The sequence below is a fragment of the Syngnathus typhle genome, linkage group LG11 (genome assembly GCF_033458585.1).
Source record: "Syngnathus typhle isolate RoL2023-S1 ecotype Sweden linkage group LG11, RoL_Styp_1.0, whole genome shotgun sequence".
Lineage (NCBI taxonomy): Eukaryota > Metazoa > Chordata > Actinopteri > Syngnathiformes > Syngnathidae > Syngnathus > Syngnathus typhle.
Window position 1 is genome coordinate 4,837,341 of NC_083748.1, and position 20,297 is coordinate 4,857,637.

A 20,297-nucleotide genomic window follows, 5' to 3' on the forward strand; every position below is an offset into this window, starting at 1 on the left:
ATGACAACAAATGGACTTGCAGGGAGTTATGAAACAGCATCTGGAGTCTCTTTAATTTCAAGTAGGAAAGGGAATTAAAAAAAAGGATAAAAACACAAGATGAAGGTTGGGCTACAACAGTAAAAGTCACGTTGTAGTCCGAGTACAGAAAGCAAATCCAAATATACAAAAAGCACCCCGAGATTAGCTTTCACTTAACGAGAACATATGGAGCCATTTTATGGGCCTATAGTACTTTATATTGATGGCTCATATACTACAAGCTGTTATGTACATATAGTGTAGTTTAGGAAATGCTACCTCCACAAATAAATATTTTGATGTCTGTGAGTTGTCATGGTAACAGAAGCGGCAATTGACCAGGGAATCTACAGGACCGTCTATAGACCTATAGTGGACCACTTTGCGAGAGCGGGCCAGATGGTTTTAAGGGAATCAGTCTTCTTATGATACGTTACTTTTGAAAGAGGATGGAATCAGCTCAAATGTTTAAATTGTGAATGAAGCTTTGGTTGCTATTTGATGCCAAGTTTGTCCAAAACGAGCTAAAAAAAAAAACAAAAGAAAAAGGTCTCGCTTAGGCAAGCAGGAAAACGTCGCCTACTGTAAACACACTTCATCAGCAGAAAAGAGTTTTGTCGCAAACAACCACCTCTGCAACTTTTGTCCCTGCCGCATCTCGAGCGACGAGGCTCAGTGCGGGGCGGCCGGTGTCCAACTCCCCTCGTCTGGAAACGTTTGCGCTTGAGACGCCACCTGGTTCTGTAAACATTCCTTCAGCTTGTCTTCTGTCAGTGACAGCCGCTGTTCCAAGATAGACACCGTCTGGACGGAGAAAGAGGAGGTGGGGAAGCGAGATGAAGAGGAGAGGAAGGAGATGGATAGGGAGAGGACAGAGGAGGCATGTTAGACAAGGACGTGCCGCGCCGGCGTGACAGTGATGGACAAATAATGGCCGCAATTGTGTGAGTGTGAATGAGGCAGTTTGTGTACTTTGAAAGCGCCGTGAGTGCGGAACATTATTGCTTAGAAAAGATCTGCTTCTGCCTGGCACAAGATACTTAAGAATATGTGGAATATAGATCGGTGTATTCAGCAGTTCAGCAAAATCCATGAAAACTCCAAAGATGAACACTCTTCAAGTTGTTTTCATTTCAAAACAGTTTAGATTTTGCTGGTATTTCAGCAAGATAATTCGATGAACATAATTTGTTTTGGGAGGCCACATAAAAGGATGTGGCGGACCAAATTTGACCTCAGGCCTTGAGTTTGACATCTGTGAGCTAAACCATTTCTACTTGTGCTTCCACTCTATTTAGAACACAACTGTCCTGACACCTTCAAGATTGAGATGAGTTTAAGCCTTGCGCACTTCACTTGTCAAATACTTTCAATTCACTGCAACTAAGGTAAATAACAGACTAGAAATTGTTCTCTAATGAACCAAGCACATGTTGCTGGTGCCAGTGGTCTGGCAAGTTCAAGGCTGAGCCGTTTCTTGATTGAATTATTTGTGACTGCAGCAAAATGAGTAGATGTTGCTTGGCTTTCATTTGATTTTCTTTGTTTTTGCCCATGACGGACTGATTTGTTATTTGAATTTCGAGTAGTGCCTGAAGACATTCAAGACAAGAGAACATTGGTGTCCCATTGCAAAGCCGGGGCGGTGTAATAATGATCACAAATCATCCAGACAGCACTTTTACGACAACGGTTCTGGAAAAAAAATGGATCATCTCAAGGAAGCGGGAAAACAGTAACATGATTGTGAATGTCTCCCTTGTGTTGCCTGGTGACAAACACAGTGCGGCAAAGAAGCGACTGCGAGTGAGGAACACATCAATGTGTCTCAAACTGTCTCGTTGAATTTTTCAATTGAAAGACCTTGTTTGCAGGGTTGGTTGGAAAAAAGGATATTTAGTCAATTTTTTATGATTTCGTAGGCATTGTCTGTTTGGAGTGTTGATTTGTTACAAATGTTACAGTGCTAAATTTTTTTTCCACAATGATTTCACACAAAGTGTCAATGGTGGTTCGATAAAAAAAATACTTTGGAGTGGAATTACATGATGCTTAAATCTCATCTCAATATGTATCCAGTTCATGATTTTATTATTGGACATGATTCATTCACTGCCATGAATGTCTAAAGTCGTCAACGGGATTTACTGCCACTGTCATCGATGGACATGAGGTATGTTTTTCAACATTTTGGTAGTTTAGGTATTTAAATTGTGACACAATCTGTCAAAAAGCTCAAAAATGCGTCGACACTGCTCTGTAATGAATAGCAGTGAAACCATTTGTCAGTGCTATTTTGTCAATTATGTTCTTGATCAAGTATTAAAACGCTACCATTAAATCTCCTGCTGAATTGGTTCTAACATAAACGGTTACGTGATAACTCATTTAAGGTATAATGTTACATGAAAAATGACTTATTCCCTCATTACTGAACAAATTAAGTGAAGGGGAGCCTGAAGGTTTTTTTGATTACTCCACACGAGGCAAAGGGAACATCTTAGCCAAAGTAATTAGTATGTGTTATGAAACCGTCCTACACCGAATGAATATTGCGGGCCCTGATAGTAATCAGATTCTTGCTCAGAGATATTTTTTTTAGGTTTGATATTGAACAGAGTTTTTCCATGAGGCTATTGTCAGACTTGTGGGGGTCTCGGGTGTCTTTCACTGCTGTGAGAAGCTGGCCAAATTGAGTTGTTTGGAGAGAAAAAAAAAAATGCAGCCTGAATTTTGCAACTGGATCCGAGTGATGCTTGTAAAGATCCCAAAAAGTAAAGCTAGGCGAAGTTTGGAGAGAGTCTCAGGTTGAACTAAAAACATGGACTTGGAGACTTCACGGATTAACCTTCCAACTGCACAAATCAAAAATTTTGAGTCAGTTGGCAGAACATCAGGGCATGCAGAATTCCAGAGGAGTTCAAACAGTACTGGACTACTGTGATATCTCGTACAGAATGCTGATCAAAGTATTATATAATTGTATTTTCAAAGACAAAATGGCTGAAAAGCCCTGGTATGTTTCTTCATTAAGGTTTAGAATATTGAAAAGGGTTTTTTAGTGTTAATGTATGCGCCATGGAACCGATTATTCCCAATATAATTACTCCTAACATGAAATACTGCTTTGAAAAATGACCAAATCAAATTTTGCCAGAATGGATTGTGGTCAAATTTTAAGGTATGAACCAGCAAACAAATTCGGAGTAAATTGCCGTCTGAAGGCTTGGTCTTGTGAGGATGAGGGGCGTTTTCTTTTGGGGTCATCAGTGGAGGCATCTCCTGTTATTCAATCCATCCGAGGCGTCTATATCTTTCTCCCAGTCTGTGTTCTCTTGATCAATAATACCCTGTTTATCTTACCAACCTGATATGGCCCCCTCAGTCCTCACCCTTACGAATGTCATTTGTGTGATTGTGCACGCGTCCCCGGGCTGTGGCAACATGACACCACTGGTCTATAGTTTTCATTTAGGATAGGAACCAAATCTTTATGCCCCCTAAAATAGAGTGAGTCGTTTTTCTTTTCACTCTTGAATGCATTATACTCCCCATCCCCTTAAGCGTTATCGGCCTGTGTTACACGCAAAGTCTCATCGCTTTGCTACGGCCCACGCAATGTCTGACCCAAAAGATGTTGATATCTCACCGCTTCAGTCGAAAAGTGAGGAATAAAAATACAAAACGAGTTGAAAACACAACCTTCATGTTAAGTCGAAAACACATGACCCAAATATACAGTGAGGGGGGTGTTAGTGTGTGTGTGTGTACAGAAATTCTTTCTACAATGTGTTCTTAGCATTAAATGTTTCAATACCAGAGCGAAAGTCCAGTTTTTTTACTCGCTTTGTCTCATTTCGACATACCGTCATTTTCGGACTATAAGTCGCGTTTTTTTTCATAGTTTGGGTGGGGGGGCGATTTATACTCAGGAGCGACTTATATACATATATATTTTTTTTCACTTTTTTGGGCATTTTATGGCTGGTGCGACTTATACTCCGGTGCGATTTATAGTCCGAAAATTACGGTACTCTAAATTGTTGACATGCTAAGACTATACGCTAGCATAGCTCAAGGACATTAAGCTCAAAAACCTTATGTAAAGGAGGAAGGTCAGCTTTTCAAGTGTATTCACGAAGCAATGGGAAAGAGATTTTCTATGCATGGGCTTATTAAAACTGTCGATCCTTTAATAAAAATGACTTTTGACAGTGTGAGAACTAGTATTAGTTAAAAAGTATAATAAAGGCTTAGACCAAGGCCATTAGCGTGACGTATTCTAGAAAAGGAAAACCGACTCGTTAATCAGAGATTATTCTCCGGTTACATCTCTGGAATGTATTGGAACATGTTTCTAGAAATGGCGGCTTAACTTCCCTGCGATGCTTTCATAGGACGACTGATGGAAGACATTCAATAAGTACTCTGGCTTGAGTGGAAGGGGAAAAAAAAAGTCAGTATAGAGTGATGTATAGCACTTACACAGTACATATAGAAGGGGAAAGACAACCAACGAGCTGGGTGGACAAGTGAAAAACAGCTAAGACTGCAAAGTGTGTCTTTGGAAGCTTCTGTCGTATGCTGAATAATTCATTCGCTTCCCTCAGATTCCTCGACTGTGAGAATCACAAAGAGGTGAATGGCGAAGAAAGAAAATATCGGCAGTTATCCGTGCTTTCCTAAAAGCATGGCTGTTAGAATATGCTCACGTTTGCCTTATTTGATAGCTGGCCGGTGGGATTGGAAAGTGGTAGAGAGAAATTAGAGTGAAACGGGCATCTGAAACTTGACATGTGAAGACAGCAAAGGTCAGAGTTCATTCCGTGACTTGTCATTGTGTCAGATATTCCGGTCGCCATGTTGAGTTTTCAGATTTGAAGGAAACATGTATTGGTGGTGAAATGTGGAAGTGGTGTCAAAGCGTGCTGCAGCCTGCTTCGCGGAGCTATTTGCTACTTTTTTTTTTTGCAGAATCCCATGCAGGTTTCTACACATTCATGTGTTTTGACTGCAAAGATTCCTATGTGGCATGTCCTCAGCTTGGAATTTGTAGACTCTCCAACCCAAGTTCCACAATATAGGGTAGCCAAAGCTACCTAAAGTAGTCAGATATAAAATATTGCTACTATGAATGGGGAACTACAAATACCTGCTCTTGTTATCTGAGCATCCATAATTCATGAATGAAATATAGATAGAACAACACAAAGGGTCTGATGCTGACAATAAAAACTGAGAATTACAACCAAGTCCATTCTGAACAGTTTTTGAGTGGTAATGTACTGAACAAAACGTGATTAATCAAGCAGTTCGAAGCGGTGTCAAGCACCATATGTAATCATAATCGAGTTTGTGTCGCTGAAACCATTTCTGTCCTACAAGTTGAGAAGTAAAAGGAAGCTTTTGTTCTCTACTGCATGAGTGGGTGGTGCGGTGCTTGCGTTCCTCCAAAGCTGAGCCCGACGTCCGCTTACCTGCGTGAGAATATCCAGTTGGCCAATAATGTGTTCAAGTGTGCTTGTAAGATTAGGGCTGATGGGTTCCTCGATGGCATGGGTTTCTTGGAGCGAGGGTTGAGCCGGGCCGTGGACCTTTGCGTGGGTGGGACTCGAAGTCATGTGGCTGGAACTGGTGCTGGAACTTCTGTAGGCGTGAGGCTGCATGGTTCCACTGTGACGACGGCCCATTTTGGCAGCAGTTCGGGTTTCATCTGAGGCCTAAAATCACAGGAAACAGGAACACAGTCAACATCTTAAAACAGGGGTGTCAAACTCATTTATTTGGTGAGCCGCATTGTAGTCATGGCTTCTTTCGGAAGCCCATTATGACTGTCAACCCAATTAATGTATGAGCACCTCATATTATATACAGTAAAAGCTACAAAACAAATAACTCGTTTTCAAATCAAACGAGAAAAACTTGTCAAATATTAAAAAAAAAAAAAAAGATGTTAGTAATGACACGAATTTGATGCACAATTTGTCTTCGCGGGCCACATAAAATGATGTGGCGGGCGGCATCTGGCCCCCGGGCCTTGAGTTTGACACCTGAGTCTCAAAACCTTAAACTTGAGACTGATAGTGTTGGAACAAAAAGAAAATGAGATGAACCCGAATTTGAAATCCTAAATTGAAATCCGAACTATAAAAAAAAAAGAAAAAAACGAGTTTCAATCTTGAACCTTAAATCCCCAAAACTGAAACCCCGACCTTAACTAAAACATACAAGTCTAAGCCTGACGCCAAATTCTAAACCTGATGTTTAAGCCCTAACCAGTATCAGGAAACTGAGGTGCACCCTATAACTAAATAAATGTGCAAGGATAACTCATGGAGGTAAGCTATTTCATCACACCTAAGTGACTGAAAACTAAGAACGAGAGTATGCAGCTCAGCGTGGGTGGCAAAAGACTACCTTCCGCACCAAACAAAATAATTATGCTCAACACGAAGCGCATGCTCCAACATGTACTTCCGAACTATACACGGTAGTGACAGACTTACTTCCCCCAGAATTGGGAGTAACCCAAAAGGAGGAGAACGACAGTCTGACAGATTTCATGTTAAAATGTCAGTAGTGAAAATGTGTTACTTTAAAACTGTTGGATTTAGAACTGTTGAGAAAAAAAAAAATCATATTTTGTGTTTTTGAACAATCACTTTTCATCTGAAATTTAAAGTGGTCTCGGTGTATTCCGAGTTTATGCTGTGAGGGGTCACCGCAGGCCAACCAAAACAGTTTATGTAAAAAAAATCAGTATGACAATGTCCTCAAGTTTCCTCAGCGGTGTTTATACGCTGATTGTGAAAAATACAGCCCGTCATTACGGTACATTATGCCTCGCTAATATTATCTGGTGCACACTTTGGCATCTGATTCACATTATCATATGCATTAAGCAACAGTAGAGCATGTGACATTCTGATTTATTACCATTTCGTTGTTTTCCATTCCCCCTCCTCAAGATTTCACATCTGTATTCGGTTTACATCGCCTCCGTTGAAATTGGAATGGGGCATTTCCTTCTATATTCTTCTGCCCTGATTTTCGTAAGCATTGCTCTTTCATTTGGAAGTCACGAATAGACCAAAGGAAATGTTTTTCAACTGTGTGTATTCGTTATATTTTCAGGTGACATTTTTACACAGCAAGTTTTGTACGACAGACGCCAGTCAGGCAAAACCTCGATGTGGCCAAATGCAAACACAAACTGTATACGACGCACACCGACCCAGCACCACCCTGACTAATGAATCACCTGAAGTGGAAAACCAACAGTGGAAAATTTCCTGAGGCCCAAATGAAACTTTGATTTGAAAGCAGCAATCCATCAAAGGACCTTGCATGGCGCACTACACAAAGAGTGACACTCAAGAAGAGAACGTTTTTATGAGCGGAGACGGACACAAGCTGGGACACAAGCTCATGGCCGGGTTTCATAACTTGATACAAAAGGAGGCTGAAACTTGAAAAACTCTCAAAGGCTATGAGGCTCTTTTCCAACCCAGGTGTTACTCATAACATTTGCGGGGGCATTTTATTGAGGTGCCAAAGCTCTGAAGTCATGCAGTCTGCCTCATTGGCATGCTTTCACCCAGCTAGCATTACCATTATAAGTTACACATGTTCCAGGACATGTATAAAATGAGAAATGCTAGAAGAATGTGTGCCGTTAGCAAAAGCGTACATTCTCATTCAAACAATGGGACTGCAAGACCAAAAGAGGTATTGAGGTTCTGCTTTGGAACCCTGCTTTAGATATGTTTCCATGTTCTGTCAATAATTAAAGCAGGTCTCCAAGCTGGGTAGGGCAGCTTGACGTTTTAAGGACCTGAGTCAATCCTGAGCCAATTCAAAGATCCACAAATCACGTCAAAAGACTTTTGCCAAAGAAATGAGAAAAGTTTGGAAATGGACCCAAAAGATAGTCACCACCATACCATCGAGTTACGTCATTCCAAAGAGGCTGCATGTGAGCAAACGCAACCATTTCTTTCGTTTTCCCTTTTTCTATCTTTTGCATCACACAACTGCACCTTTTCTTCACGTTCCTACCTTTCACTCCCCATTTCCTCCCGTTTGTTCTCCTGCTCTACTGGCCCATTATCTGCCCTCTTTAACTCCTGTTGCGATCTAGTCCCAGGTCCATCTCCTCCCTCTTTCTCTCATGTTCCCCTTTCCGGCTCATTTCCCATTGTTGACGTAATCATAATCATCGAAAGCTTAAAGAAACGATGAAAGACCCACATACAGGACAGTAAAAGCTGTTTCATAAATTTTGTGGATTATTTCACTGGTCTATGAAACGTGCCCATATATTTATCATTATTTATTATGTTTTAGTCAACTCTACATCACATCATCTTTTAAAGTTTGAAGATTTGGGATCTCACATCATGCCCAGCAAAACAGGGCCTTCAAAGACTCGCTTTCAGTAACTTCTCAGTATTGCAGTTATATGCATGTACCGTGCAGTAGCGCAATGAAAACAATGAAAGGGGGAACAGAAGTTCATGCTGCTACTAAAGTCTGTCCCTCCGAATCCTAAAGCCGTGCAGTGCAGCGCAGTGCAGTGCGGTGGAGTGTGCATGTGTGTCGAATTGTGAAGGGGAGCCTGTTGCGAGCGTGCGGATCGTCTGCCTGTACACGTGAGCGGGGAGAAAGACCCAGATGTGAAGCTAGAGACGAGGGGGGGGGAGGCGGGGAAGATTAGGACGGATGTGATAAGAGAGAGCTGATCTGCCTGTCAGCTATGGATGGCGCTCGTACACACACACATACACACACACACACGCATGCACTCATTTCTTTTCCCACAGCAGTGAGGAAATCAGAAGCTGTACAGCCTCTTCGACCGGGCAAGAGCTTTGTTTAAAAGCGGACTTATTGTCTTGAACAAACAGGCCTCAGTGTTTCTGGTGGCGTGCTCATGACTGGCAAATTATCACGCATGCAGCCTCGCATCCAAGCACATAACCAGATCAGCATATCAAATGCGCTAGTTTGGAATTCCCTGTGGAGTTGATTCCCAAGGGGGGGTAAGCTTCAACTGTGAGCGGCCTTTCCCTCCATGCATTTCTCTCGTTAGTCAATCTCGTTTTGATTAAATTAATTGTAACCGTAACCTGTATTGGGCTGGGAGTGGATTCTGAGCATAGAATCGGGGAAGGTTCTTCCAAAAACATAGATAGGAGGTTTTAATTGTCTTGGAAAGAATATGTGTCACTGCCACTTGAAGTTATTCTGAATAAAAGTGCATTTGAGGACTAAGCAATCAATGATGAGAAAATCTTGGTATGAAAATCCTGAGAAAGAATAATGTAAATTTCCGGGTCACTACATGTGAATATGCCTGAATATATGTAATAGTTTCCGTTAAATTATTCCATGTTTCCACAATGCTTGGAAAAATAAAGTTGTATTTAACGAGCTATCTGTGTTCATTCTGGTGGCAGAACACTTTCACGCGTTCTATTCCCTGCATCATCCCGCTTCACTTCCTTGGGACGCGAGGTGAGAAAGATTTACCTCCCGTTATTAGAACTCCGCTTGTTGGTTGTTTACGCCTAAATCCATAAAGCGTTTGAAATCCATTTCTAAGCGACTACTGTTTAAGCGAGAGGGTGAAATTTTTTCACTCCTTCCCTTCCCTCTCAGGCGACACACACACGTGGCAGATGAAAGAGGCGCTATAAATAATGAAGTCTGAATGGATAAATAATACATGAAAAGAAAAACCTAGGAAGGTGGCACTTTCCTGGTGCGTCACCAGGCATGGATGCCAACGTTACAATTTGCAGGTGACAATTCAGAGAAAAAAAAAAAAAAAAAAAAAGGAGATGAATCAAAGCACAGGAAAAACAACCTTAATTAGAATGGCACATTGTTTAAATAATGTTCCACACGTGTTTGTATTCTTATAAGAGGAACACGTGGTTTTAAAGTCCTAAGTAGAAGCTTCAGGGAATGCTTTAATTTTGTTATGGTTTTAATTACAGCCTGATCTGACGGTATTATTGAAGTTAAAAAAACATTTCATGCAATCGGTGGGTAGCTGCTGAGTTGCTTGGCAGTTATGAATACAATTTCAGGCAAATGACCTTTCGCTATGACCCCCGCCGCTCTTTAGCTACTCTTGCAAAGTCCAGAGTTATTTTGGTTATCTAACGCAAAGAAATAAATCTCCTTTGAAACTAGCTAGTTCTCTATTAATTACTCTAGTGATTAAAATCATTAGGCCCAAACCATTGGAGCCAGGAGCATTAGCATTTAGGTTGGAAAGGTAAAAGCACCTGACCGTTATTTTATAGAGAATACAAGTACATGTGTACTTTTCCAGGATAGCTGAGGGTTTAAAAAATTGAGAAAAAACATTATCCTCCCAAAACTCTTTTTATAAGGGCAATGACAGTGTATGTCGAAAGCTTTTAAAAAAATGATTACAATTTTGCCATGTACAGTATCTAATATAAAATTTTGTCATGTACTGTATATAATAGCGTGTCAGTCAATTGACAGATGCCCTTTTTTTTTTTTTAATCAAAAGGAGCCCAGTTGAGGATAATAAAACATCTAAGTCCGGTTTTCAGATTCTCCTTCTGGTTCTGATCTTGCATTTCCCCAACGTGACTCGATGCAATCCCGATAATTAAAGCTAGCTACTCTAAAATCTCAGCGAACAGATACACACTTGATTGCACTTGTTGAGGCAAGTGACCAATCGGGTATGAGAAAGTTCAAAGATTGATCCTAGTGTGTGGCTCTGGTCCGTAGGCAGGAGAGCGATCAATAGAGGCAAGAAGGAAAGAAAGATGCTGAGTGTTGCGCCTGTGAGGACCTTGACGTTGCCCTTGTTGATGTAAGTAACACTGCGGCAGGTGGAAATGATTGAAATCGGAACCCTTCCCTGACGCTTCCTCCCCTCCTGGCAACCACCTTCGCCTTTTAAGTGTGAAAGCGATATTTGACGATGCATTTTAATATTTAAAGAGAGCTAATAGCCGCAATACCCTACGACCTTGTTTATCTGTCCATTATCTAGGATCAACTTTAAACGTCAATTTAGGGATGAATTGTTGAGGAGACCTTCATGTATTGTAATTAGATATAATAAACATATTGATATCCATAACTGATTTTTTTCACTGGAACGGGTTCATCTAGATCAGTGCTTCTCAATTATTTTCTGTTACGCCCCCCCCTAGCAAGAAGAAAACTATTCGCGCCCCCCCTCCCCACCGTGACTATCCTAACTTGTCTTGTAAGTCGTAAAATGTTGCACTGTCGCAAACGTGACAGAAGTAACAATGAGAGCGCCACTGCCCCCTGCTGTAGTAAACGCGCAATTACACTTTATTCTAGTACTGCCAAAAAAAAAGCCTGTTCCCCAGGGTCACACGCGCCCCCCCAGGAATAGCACCGCGCCCCCCAAGGGGGGCGCGCCCCACTATTTGAGAAGCACTGATCTAGATATTTGAATTGTTATTACAAGAGACTTACACAACCTACTACCTATATGAAGATCGCATTAAAAAATGTTGCCATCACATAAACAAGAGATTATATATTAATATGCAAATAAAAGTCAGGGAATAGGGATGAAAGTGTTTCACATCAAAGTGAAGGTGCAGGACCAGATAGATATTGATGGTCCTGCACCAGAGACGTGGAATACGCCAGACTTCAAAGGTTGCAATATGCTTGGAGGGGAAAAGGCAGCACGAAAACACTAAACACCAGGGCATCTGTACCATGTGGGTGCCATGTGTTTACTTTTGCACTAGCTGTAAATATTTGCATAAACCTGTACGTGAACCTGTGAGATTATGTTAATATTTAAGCATAATATTTACGTTGAATGTGAACATTCTGCTATTGCGGGATAAAAAATTGCTTTGCAAAAAAATTGAGGTAATACCATTTGAAATTGATTTAGTTTCAATGAGTTTGCAGTCTGAAGACCAGTGAGCAAATAAGAAGTTGAGAACATTCAGACAGGCATTCTCCCAAACTCGCTCATTTTGCTCATCTATGAACTTGCTGGCACCTTGTTGTTGGACTGTTGCTTGTTGGCTGTTCCACTGGGCTCATCAAAGTTGCTCTTCCACATCAACACCTGCAGGACGGTATAACATTGTCACGTATTTTTGCCAAAAACAACATGTACATGAATGCTTATAGGGATATTGTTTTGCTATAAAATGCAACTTAAAAGGCTACAAGTGACTTGAACTTATTACCTGTTCATCAGCACCTCCAGAGGCAAAGTACTCCCCCGTTCTGGAAAAGGCCACACATTTTACTGGACCCTGTGGAGAAACAGAGGCGAGATCACTTTGAATCTTTGTCTCACCTGACGACTCCTCTGCTAACTGCTAAACCTGCACGGGGAACCAATAAAGAAAGCAGTAGACGCAGGTGGGCAGGGGTCAATCTCTGGTCGGAACCGGCAAATGATCACCTTGGGGGTGTCGGGACAAAGGAATGGAAATGAAACTCACACATGAGGCGAGTGGAAATAATAAAACGGGAGCTGCGTCCTATGCGCGGCTGGAACCCAGACAGGCCGGCTTGTGTGAGGAATGCTTTCCCAGAAGCACCTGAGCGAAGCAGACAGTGTCACTATGGCAACGCGACGATATGACAGACAGTATGTTCTGTTTCTGCTCTGACTAATGCCTGCTGCCAGGCTGGCACATGCCGGGACGAGACGAACACACATTACTGTACTTTGCTCTGGGTAGACGTTCAATAATACTGTATGTGCATTTGTTCGCTCTTTACTCCACCCTGCCTCCATCTGGTGCCCCGAACAGAGTTTGAACACAATTCAACCTCAACGTGCATGGCTCATGATATATAGTTTGACAAGCCGCTGTGCATTCTGTCCTTCCATTATTATTATTATTCTAATTGTTGTTGACTTTTATCATGCTGTACTGAGCAGCCTAACCGCATGGCTAATTTGCATGAGAGCAGGCCAAACTGGTATGCGGTGTGGGTGGCGAGAGTCTGTTCTCAGCTGCCATTTAGGAGTAAGCAAAAGTTAAAACACAGTAGAAACGATAAAACAGGAAAGCCTTGGACAGTCTCCTGTTTTTTTTGTATGATTTTAGAAGCCAATAATTCTTAATGATCAACACCATTTGAACTTAGAGGCTCTACTATAGTCTGTGAGAGCTCCCTGCTTGAACAGATTGGGGTCGGTGCTGAGCCAAAAAGAACAATGTGACAAATGGCGAGTGTGTGCGTGAGATGACAACTTCAGAGGTGTGAGAAGAGGGATATGATTGATCTTAAAAAAAAAAATAGTACAAGGAAGTGACAAGTGTCCTACAAAGACATCACGCTCGGGACACAGAATTGTGTTGGATTGATAGGTTGCCACTGGTTGTTGTGCCTGCCAGTCCAGACGAGTCTAAAGTGAGAATATCAAAGCTGTGACAACAGACAGAGTGAAATTGACGTTGGACAAATGGAAGGAGATGAAACAAAGAAGAGGAAAAAGAAAAGGAGGAGGAGGAGGAGGAGGAGGAGGAGAGGAGCCACACGGACAGAGGAAGAAACAGTCCTGTTCTGGAGATGAGTCAGTATGAGTGGGCTGCTTGCCTGGCAAGTATTAAAATACACTGTGTACACATACACAAAAGAGGGGGAAACAAGTAAATGACCAAACATATGGTACATACTGTTAATAAGAACAAAATTCAATGGAATGTGATCCAATTTTGTCAAATCAGCACTGGAGGTACCTTTCTGTTTATAAAAAAAAAAAAAAAAAAGCTGGTGATCTCTGACCAAAACAAAACTTAAATTAAACTCAGCATGCCGTGAGTTATCGGCAAGTTGACTCCTTTGAATTTGAAGCTATATGTCCAAAATGTAAAGAACTTGGGCGCGTGTTTGTACCTGGTGTCCGTGCAGTGTGAACAACAGTTTTCCCTCCACGAGGTCCAGTATCTTGGTTGTGGAATCGTTGGACGCGCTGAGGAGGAAATTACCAGATGGGTGGAAAGACAAACTGTTCACCACGCCACTGTGAACTGGAGAGAAAACGCACAAAGTACAAAAGACGAAGAAATATTTAAATACTGTTAAATTGTTCTTAGCCTTAAACACAGCATCACGTGACCCGTAGGCACCGCGTGACCTGTAGAGGCCTGTTGTTCATAATTAACCTACCTGCATAATTCAAAGCAATTCCGCATATAATCGATTATTTCCACCATTTTCGATGTACCACCAACTCTATTTTATGCTCCTCCCCACACTGTGCCTTGATGGTGGCTCAACAACATGTTTACATTCCCACAAACGGGGATGTCAATTGCAATAGCCTGCGGCAAGCTTTTATAATCACATTTGATTCATGTCCACGTGCACCGTAGTAATTGGATTCTTGACAGACAAAATGAGCACAGCGAGGTTTTCTTTTTGTGAACCACGAGCGCCCTCTCTTGGCTGAAAGATGATAGCTGATGGCTGTCCTCGATTGAACTCTCTAATGCTCTGGAGCAGTGGTTCTTAACCTGGGTTCGATCGAACCCTACGGGTTCGGTGAGTCGGTCTCAGGGGTTCGACAGAGACTCCACTGAGGAGGGCCGAACAAACCTGATTTATTGTGTAAATTCTGATTTGCCAGTATGTAATTTGTTGTGAGTTCATGCATTGTGTTGGTTTTGTTCGTTGAACAAGGTGATATTCATGCACGGCTCATTTTGTACATTGGTAAAAAACATCTATGTCTTGAATTAAAAAAAATAATAATTCACTAACGAGGGGTTCGGTGAATGCGCATATGAAACTGGTGGGGTTCGGTACCTCCAACAAGGTTAAGAACCACTGCTCTGGAGGCTCACTAAATTGAAGTCACACAGATCATAATTTCATTTTTTCAAGAGATTTGGCTTGTTTGAAGTCCAGATTGTACCACTTGGTGGTGGGGCGGTTGTGACTTTTGAAGTTCCCATGTTAACTTCCAAATCACAGATAATGAGGATGCATCAAAACAAAAAAAAAATGATTTCAATTTGGCCACTTAAAACAAGTGAATCCTATTTTATCACATCAGTCTGGGAACTTGTAATCTCAATCAAAATAATGAAGAGGAGGAGTGGGAGTTGTTAACGTCTAGTGTCATTTGCCGTTATTAGTTCTCGCATCTGAAATCCACTAAGGGGAGCTAATCAACACAACCAAGCAGTAGACAAACATAATGCCCCCCCCCCCTTCCCGCTCAACACTGGCAAGGGAAAAAAAAATATATGAATGCAAATTAATCCAGAAAAACAGTTAATTGTCATCTTAAATTTAACCGGCTGTGATTATGTAAAATAATAGCGAGCGTCTTGACTCTTTACCTTGGTAATGTTGCAACATCTTAAGGGTTCGAATGTCCCACACCTTGACTGAGTTGTCAGTGCTGGCTGCAGCGATGCACGTTCCACTGGGATGAAAATCCACGTGGTTTGCATAACTTCATAAAAGACAAAATGAAAATCAATTTAATACATCAGGAAAAGACATTGGTCAAATTCTTGTAAAAAATAAAAATGGTTCACCCTGCATGTTCGTAGAAAGAATGAACACATTCCTTGCTGTTCCTGTCCCATAGCTTGATGCTTTTGTCATCACTGGAGGAAACGATCAAGCGGCTGTCTGGAGAAAACCTGGAAGAAATGCGTAAATTTAAAAATGAGGGTGCAATTTGGGATCGGAAAGAGTCTTATACCTTGCACAGCGGACCCAGTTGATATGCTGGTTGAAAGAGTATAGAAACTTTTGCCGATGGACAGCCCACACTTTGATCGTCTTGTCGTCAGATGCCGTGACAAGAGCTTGACCGTCCCAGGAAAAATTCACACTTCGCACGGTGGCTGTGTGAGCCTTAAATACAGTTGACTGAGCCTTCCTGTAAAACCCACAAAGCAATAAGTTTTATTCCTGACAGTCGAAATTAAAATAAAGCTACATCACTCTTATTATTTATTGTTTGTGCCTTCTTGTTTTTATAGTGTGTCGTTTACTTGTATGTCTATAGTGTAATATGTCTCGTCACCGTGGGATAGAGAAAATGTAATTTCGGTTTCTTTGTGTGTCTTGACATGTGAAGAGATTGACAATAAAGCTGACTTTGACTTTGATGAATATTGCGTGTAAACTTTTTCCTCTGCTTTTATAAGCTGTCTTCAAAATGTGGAGATTTACTTGACAATAATTTGTTGTTGTTTTTTTAACCCAAACTCTTTAAATCAAACAGTAAATAACATACCAAGAAAAAAATAACTAAATTCCTATCCTGGCCAAAAAAAACAAAAAACCTACATGTTGGGCACCCAAAGGCGCACAGTCTTGTCTTTGGAACAAGAGGCTACCAGGTGTCCTGAAGGAGAAAACTGGATGGAGGTGATGGAGTCTTCATGCCCATCAAAACGATACGCACGCCTCTGAGGTGTCATGTTCCAGATCATCACGCTGCAGTCTGTGGAGCTTGTGGCTGGAGGATGACAATCCAGGGCAGTTGTCAGGAAACTCAACTCAAATTAAAACACAAATTTATGAATGAATGAGAGATATAAGAACAGTTACCGATCTGTTTCATGTTGCTACTGAAGTCCACACCCGTCACAGCGCCCTTGTGACCCTTGAAATTACGCTCAAGTGTCGGGTCATGCTATATGGATAAGGAGACAATTTTAAATATTACCCAGCACACTGACCTGTAGCATGAATTATTAAGCAACAATGTAAGATTTTGCATGAACTTAATGGCAGACTGCCGATGGAGCTCAAAACATGACACATGCCTGTAGACTGCTTTGTCTGCAATGTCCACACAAATGACAACTTATTATCTAGATTGCTTATAATGTACCTCTACACATTCACAGTGACAAATTCCTTCACTAAATCTTATCATTTATGAAACTGTGCCGGCTCATCTTTATCAGCCTTATACCCGCATGGTGGCGCTGTTTCAATTGCATACGCTTCCAAGCGGCGAAGAAGAAGTAGACCCTCCTTCAGATTCGTTCGTCTCCGCTGTGTCTTCTTTGCCTAGCTTTTAGATTTATGCATCCATCGCGGCCTTGCACAAAATTATTCGGCTTTTTGATAGTAAATTGACGGACTCCGCTCGTCCATTTCAGCTCGCCTGACATGCAAAACGCGGGGCACTGAGCGTTCCCGCACGAACGGTGTTGTGCATGGACGTGCGCCTGTGACGCCCGCAAGCTCCATAGCTCGCGTGCGATGTGGAGATAAAGAGTGTTTTTGTCACGCCAGAGTGGATTTTTCGTGCCATGGCCGAGCTGCACATCATAGGTCAGTTGGTCGGGGCAACGGGCTTCCCTCGAAACAGCCTCTTTTGCAAATGGGGGGTTCACACTGGTGGGGCGTGGCGACTTCTCTCTGGCTTGAAGCAGGGTCAAACTCAAGTGGACTGCCCGCAGACAGGAGACATGGCGTACTGGTGCCATCCCATCGACCTGCATTACGCCACCAAGGGTCTCCAAGGTTGGCCTAAGATCCACCTCCAGGTGTGGCACCAGGATTCGTTTGGTCGGTGCGAGCTGTTCGGTTACGGCTACTGCCACGTCCCCTCCAGCCCGGGACATCATCGAATTAGCTGCTGTACGTGGAGGCCCCTGGGTTCCTGGCAGGAGGAGCTATCGCGCAGGTTCGTCGGCGGCGGACCACAGCTCAAGAACCCCGATCTGATCTACAGTGGGGCTGACAGATACAGGTTGCACACAGCCGCCATGGGTACTGTGGAGCTGGAGCTCGGCATCATCATGAGAAACTTTGACAAATATGGCGTCGAGAGTTGACGCTAAAGGAGTTGCATCTATATATGTACATTTTTTTCCCCCAAGACCAATTTTGAACTATGAACTACCGAATGAAGAGTTGCACCATTAAATGGCTTTAGATGCTCAACAATCATGTGTTCTCCAGAACTGATCAATAAAACATTTATTTCCATAATCCTTATCTTCATTTACAACCAAAAAGTACTGATGAATTAATGTCATTCATTCAGCTTCTGCACAACATTACAGTATGCTCCTGCACTCCGTCAAATCGTAACGTACTGCCATGCCTTTTGTGTGCTCGTGAGATGTCACAAACATTTAAAAAACATTTTTTTAAAAAAGCTTGAAATATGACTCCCTCAAACTAACGTGGATAACAGAAATACGAGAACAGTTTCACATAGTCTTGCAAATGTCAACGTGATTTTGTGACGTCCGTTTTACGTCAGTTGCTACTTAAAAGAGACGCAACTTCGACTTCGGCTAACAGATAGATTTAAAAACTCTCTTACCAGTACAGAAGTCATCTTTTGTGGTTCAAGGACGACGCGATATGTAGCGACGACTTGATAATTGTTTATCAAGAGTGATACGGGGTGAGGGGAAAAGCTAGTTGTTAGCTGTTAGCTCAGCTGCTAGCCTATGACAACAAGTTTCAGTTTACGCGCCGCGATTGGGCGCCCGGCGACCGCAGATGCCTTAAAGGAGACGCCGCATCATTTTCTTACCAACAATAATAAATTGTTGAATAAACACCAACATATTGCCGAGAACGTAAAATGTGCTATTATCCTAATTTATTTATAGTTAACAAGCAATTCTAACGCAGTTTTAATATCCTTTTTCCAAAATGCAGTGCTGGCTTATTGCCGCCAGATGTGAGCAGCGTGCTTCTATTAGTGGTGAGCAAACTATACATATGGCTACAAAATCTCTAATGGTAAAACAATTGCCAAATCACTTTAAAAGACGTCATAAATAGTACACCATCCTTTTAATGTGCATACAAGTGTTTCCTAAACTTTATTATACCAAAGCATCAATTTTACACAAATGGATGATTGGAAAACCCCTTAGCAATTATTAGTTGTTAATGGAAATTGTTAGTTTTAATGGGAAACACAAAATTGTCTGGGTGACCCCAACCTTTTGAAGGGTAGTGTACATAGTTTCTCTTCTAGAAGTTGCCAAGTTTTCAGATATTCTACTGAAGTTAAATATTAGAATGCAATTAACTTTTCAGCACTGCCAGTTTTCGGATAGAACAGAACAAGAAAGTAGAACCTGAAATAATTATTTACACAAATTAATGGTGCACTTGAGTTATAGAGTGTTCACTCTAACTCAAGTTGAACCCTTCTCTCGTGAGAAAAAAAATGTGCTTGGATGTGTGTGAACATGTTCATAGTTTTTGCCTTGGGCAAGTTGTCAAAGAGAGGAGAAAATATTTGATTTAAATGTTGCCTAAAGCATTTTTTATGATCATTTATTGTTTACGTACTTCATATATGGCTCATATCTTGAGTGTGATATCATTTCACACGGTTTAAAGTCTCACAAACGTTTCCGCTCAATAAAGCATGAACGAGTTTCAGTTCTTTCAAAAAATCTATTGTAGCTTTTAATTTTTGGACACACCTTCCGTCTTAGTAGCTGTCAGAGCCAAGAGGTAGTTTGTTCTTCCACAGCTTTAAAACTACTTTAATAGTTCACTTTGCGACACAATGTTTTTATTTTTAGCAACACAACAAACAATGTTCCATGAGGAAATTATGGGCCTAATGGAATTGGAAACGTTTGTCTTCTATTATGCTTCTATTATAAAAATAAACATCAATCAGGTTAATTGTCAAAACATGACAATTGTATAAAAAAAAAATAGATGTAAAGTCTTGGGTTAGTAATGAAAAACCATTTTGGGGAATGACAAAACCTTTGTACAAAAACTAAAACTGCTTTCTTTTCTTTTCGCAAGAAGAAATTTATCTCATTTCCTCTTCGCTGACAAGAAGAATTGATGAAAATCTATCCCGTAAAATGACTTTTTGCTTGACCCATTTATACCGAAGGTATGTTTCCTCCTCTACATCCTTGTTCCTGATAAGAATTCAAGCATGTGTGACCAAAGTCTGACAGCCTTGATACTGGAGTGAAGGTTGCGTGCTACAACACCAAAATAAATAACAAAGGTCACATAACACCAGAGTGGAATACATTAGTCAAATTATTTACTGTTCAGTCAATACAGTCTCAAAGTAACAAATGTGATGGGCCATCTTGTGGGGGTGGATCAAAACAAAGACATGAAATGCCAGATAGAGATGGGGAGGAATGTCCAGCTGGGGAGCCTGGAAATTCGCCAGTTTATGTCAATGAAGGACCCGCAAGGACGCTCTAATACAAGTGCCAGGGAGGCCTTGCTGTGGGGGTGGGCTGAAGGTTGATGCTGAGTGCCGTGGC

At 41.5% G+C, this 20,297-nt stretch overlaps 2 protein-coding genes across 2 annotated transcripts; one reads left to right on the forward strand and one right to left on the reverse strand.

The window, feature by feature from the left end:
- Positions 1–16: 16 nt before the first annotated feature.
- Positions 17–18,507, reverse strand: poc1a (POC1 centriolar protein A). Its single transcript, XM_061290600.1, has 11 exons — positions 18,350–18,507; positions 16,612–16,696; positions 16,348–16,519; positions 15,755–15,934; positions 15,585–15,692; positions 15,384–15,499; positions 13,933–14,066; positions 12,264–12,332; positions 12,071–12,139; positions 5,499–5,741; positions 17–825 (listed from the first exon to the last, which is right to left on the reverse strand). The coding sequence occupies exons 1-11, from the start codon at positions 18,362–18,364 to the stop codon at positions 694–696; spliced, it is 1,323 nt and encodes a 440-aa protein (XP_061146584.1). The 5' UTR covers positions 18,365–18,507; the 3' UTR covers positions 17–693.
- LOC133161889 (B9 domain-containing protein 2) lies at positions 17,009–18,009 on the forward strand. Its single transcript, XM_061290603.1, has one exon. The coding sequence runs from the start codon at positions 17,325–17,327 to the stop codon at positions 17,850–17,852; it is 528 nt and encodes a 175-aa protein (XP_061146587.1). The 5' UTR covers positions 17,009–17,324; the 3' UTR covers positions 17,853–18,009.
- Positions 18,508–20,297: the final 1,790 nt, after the last annotated feature.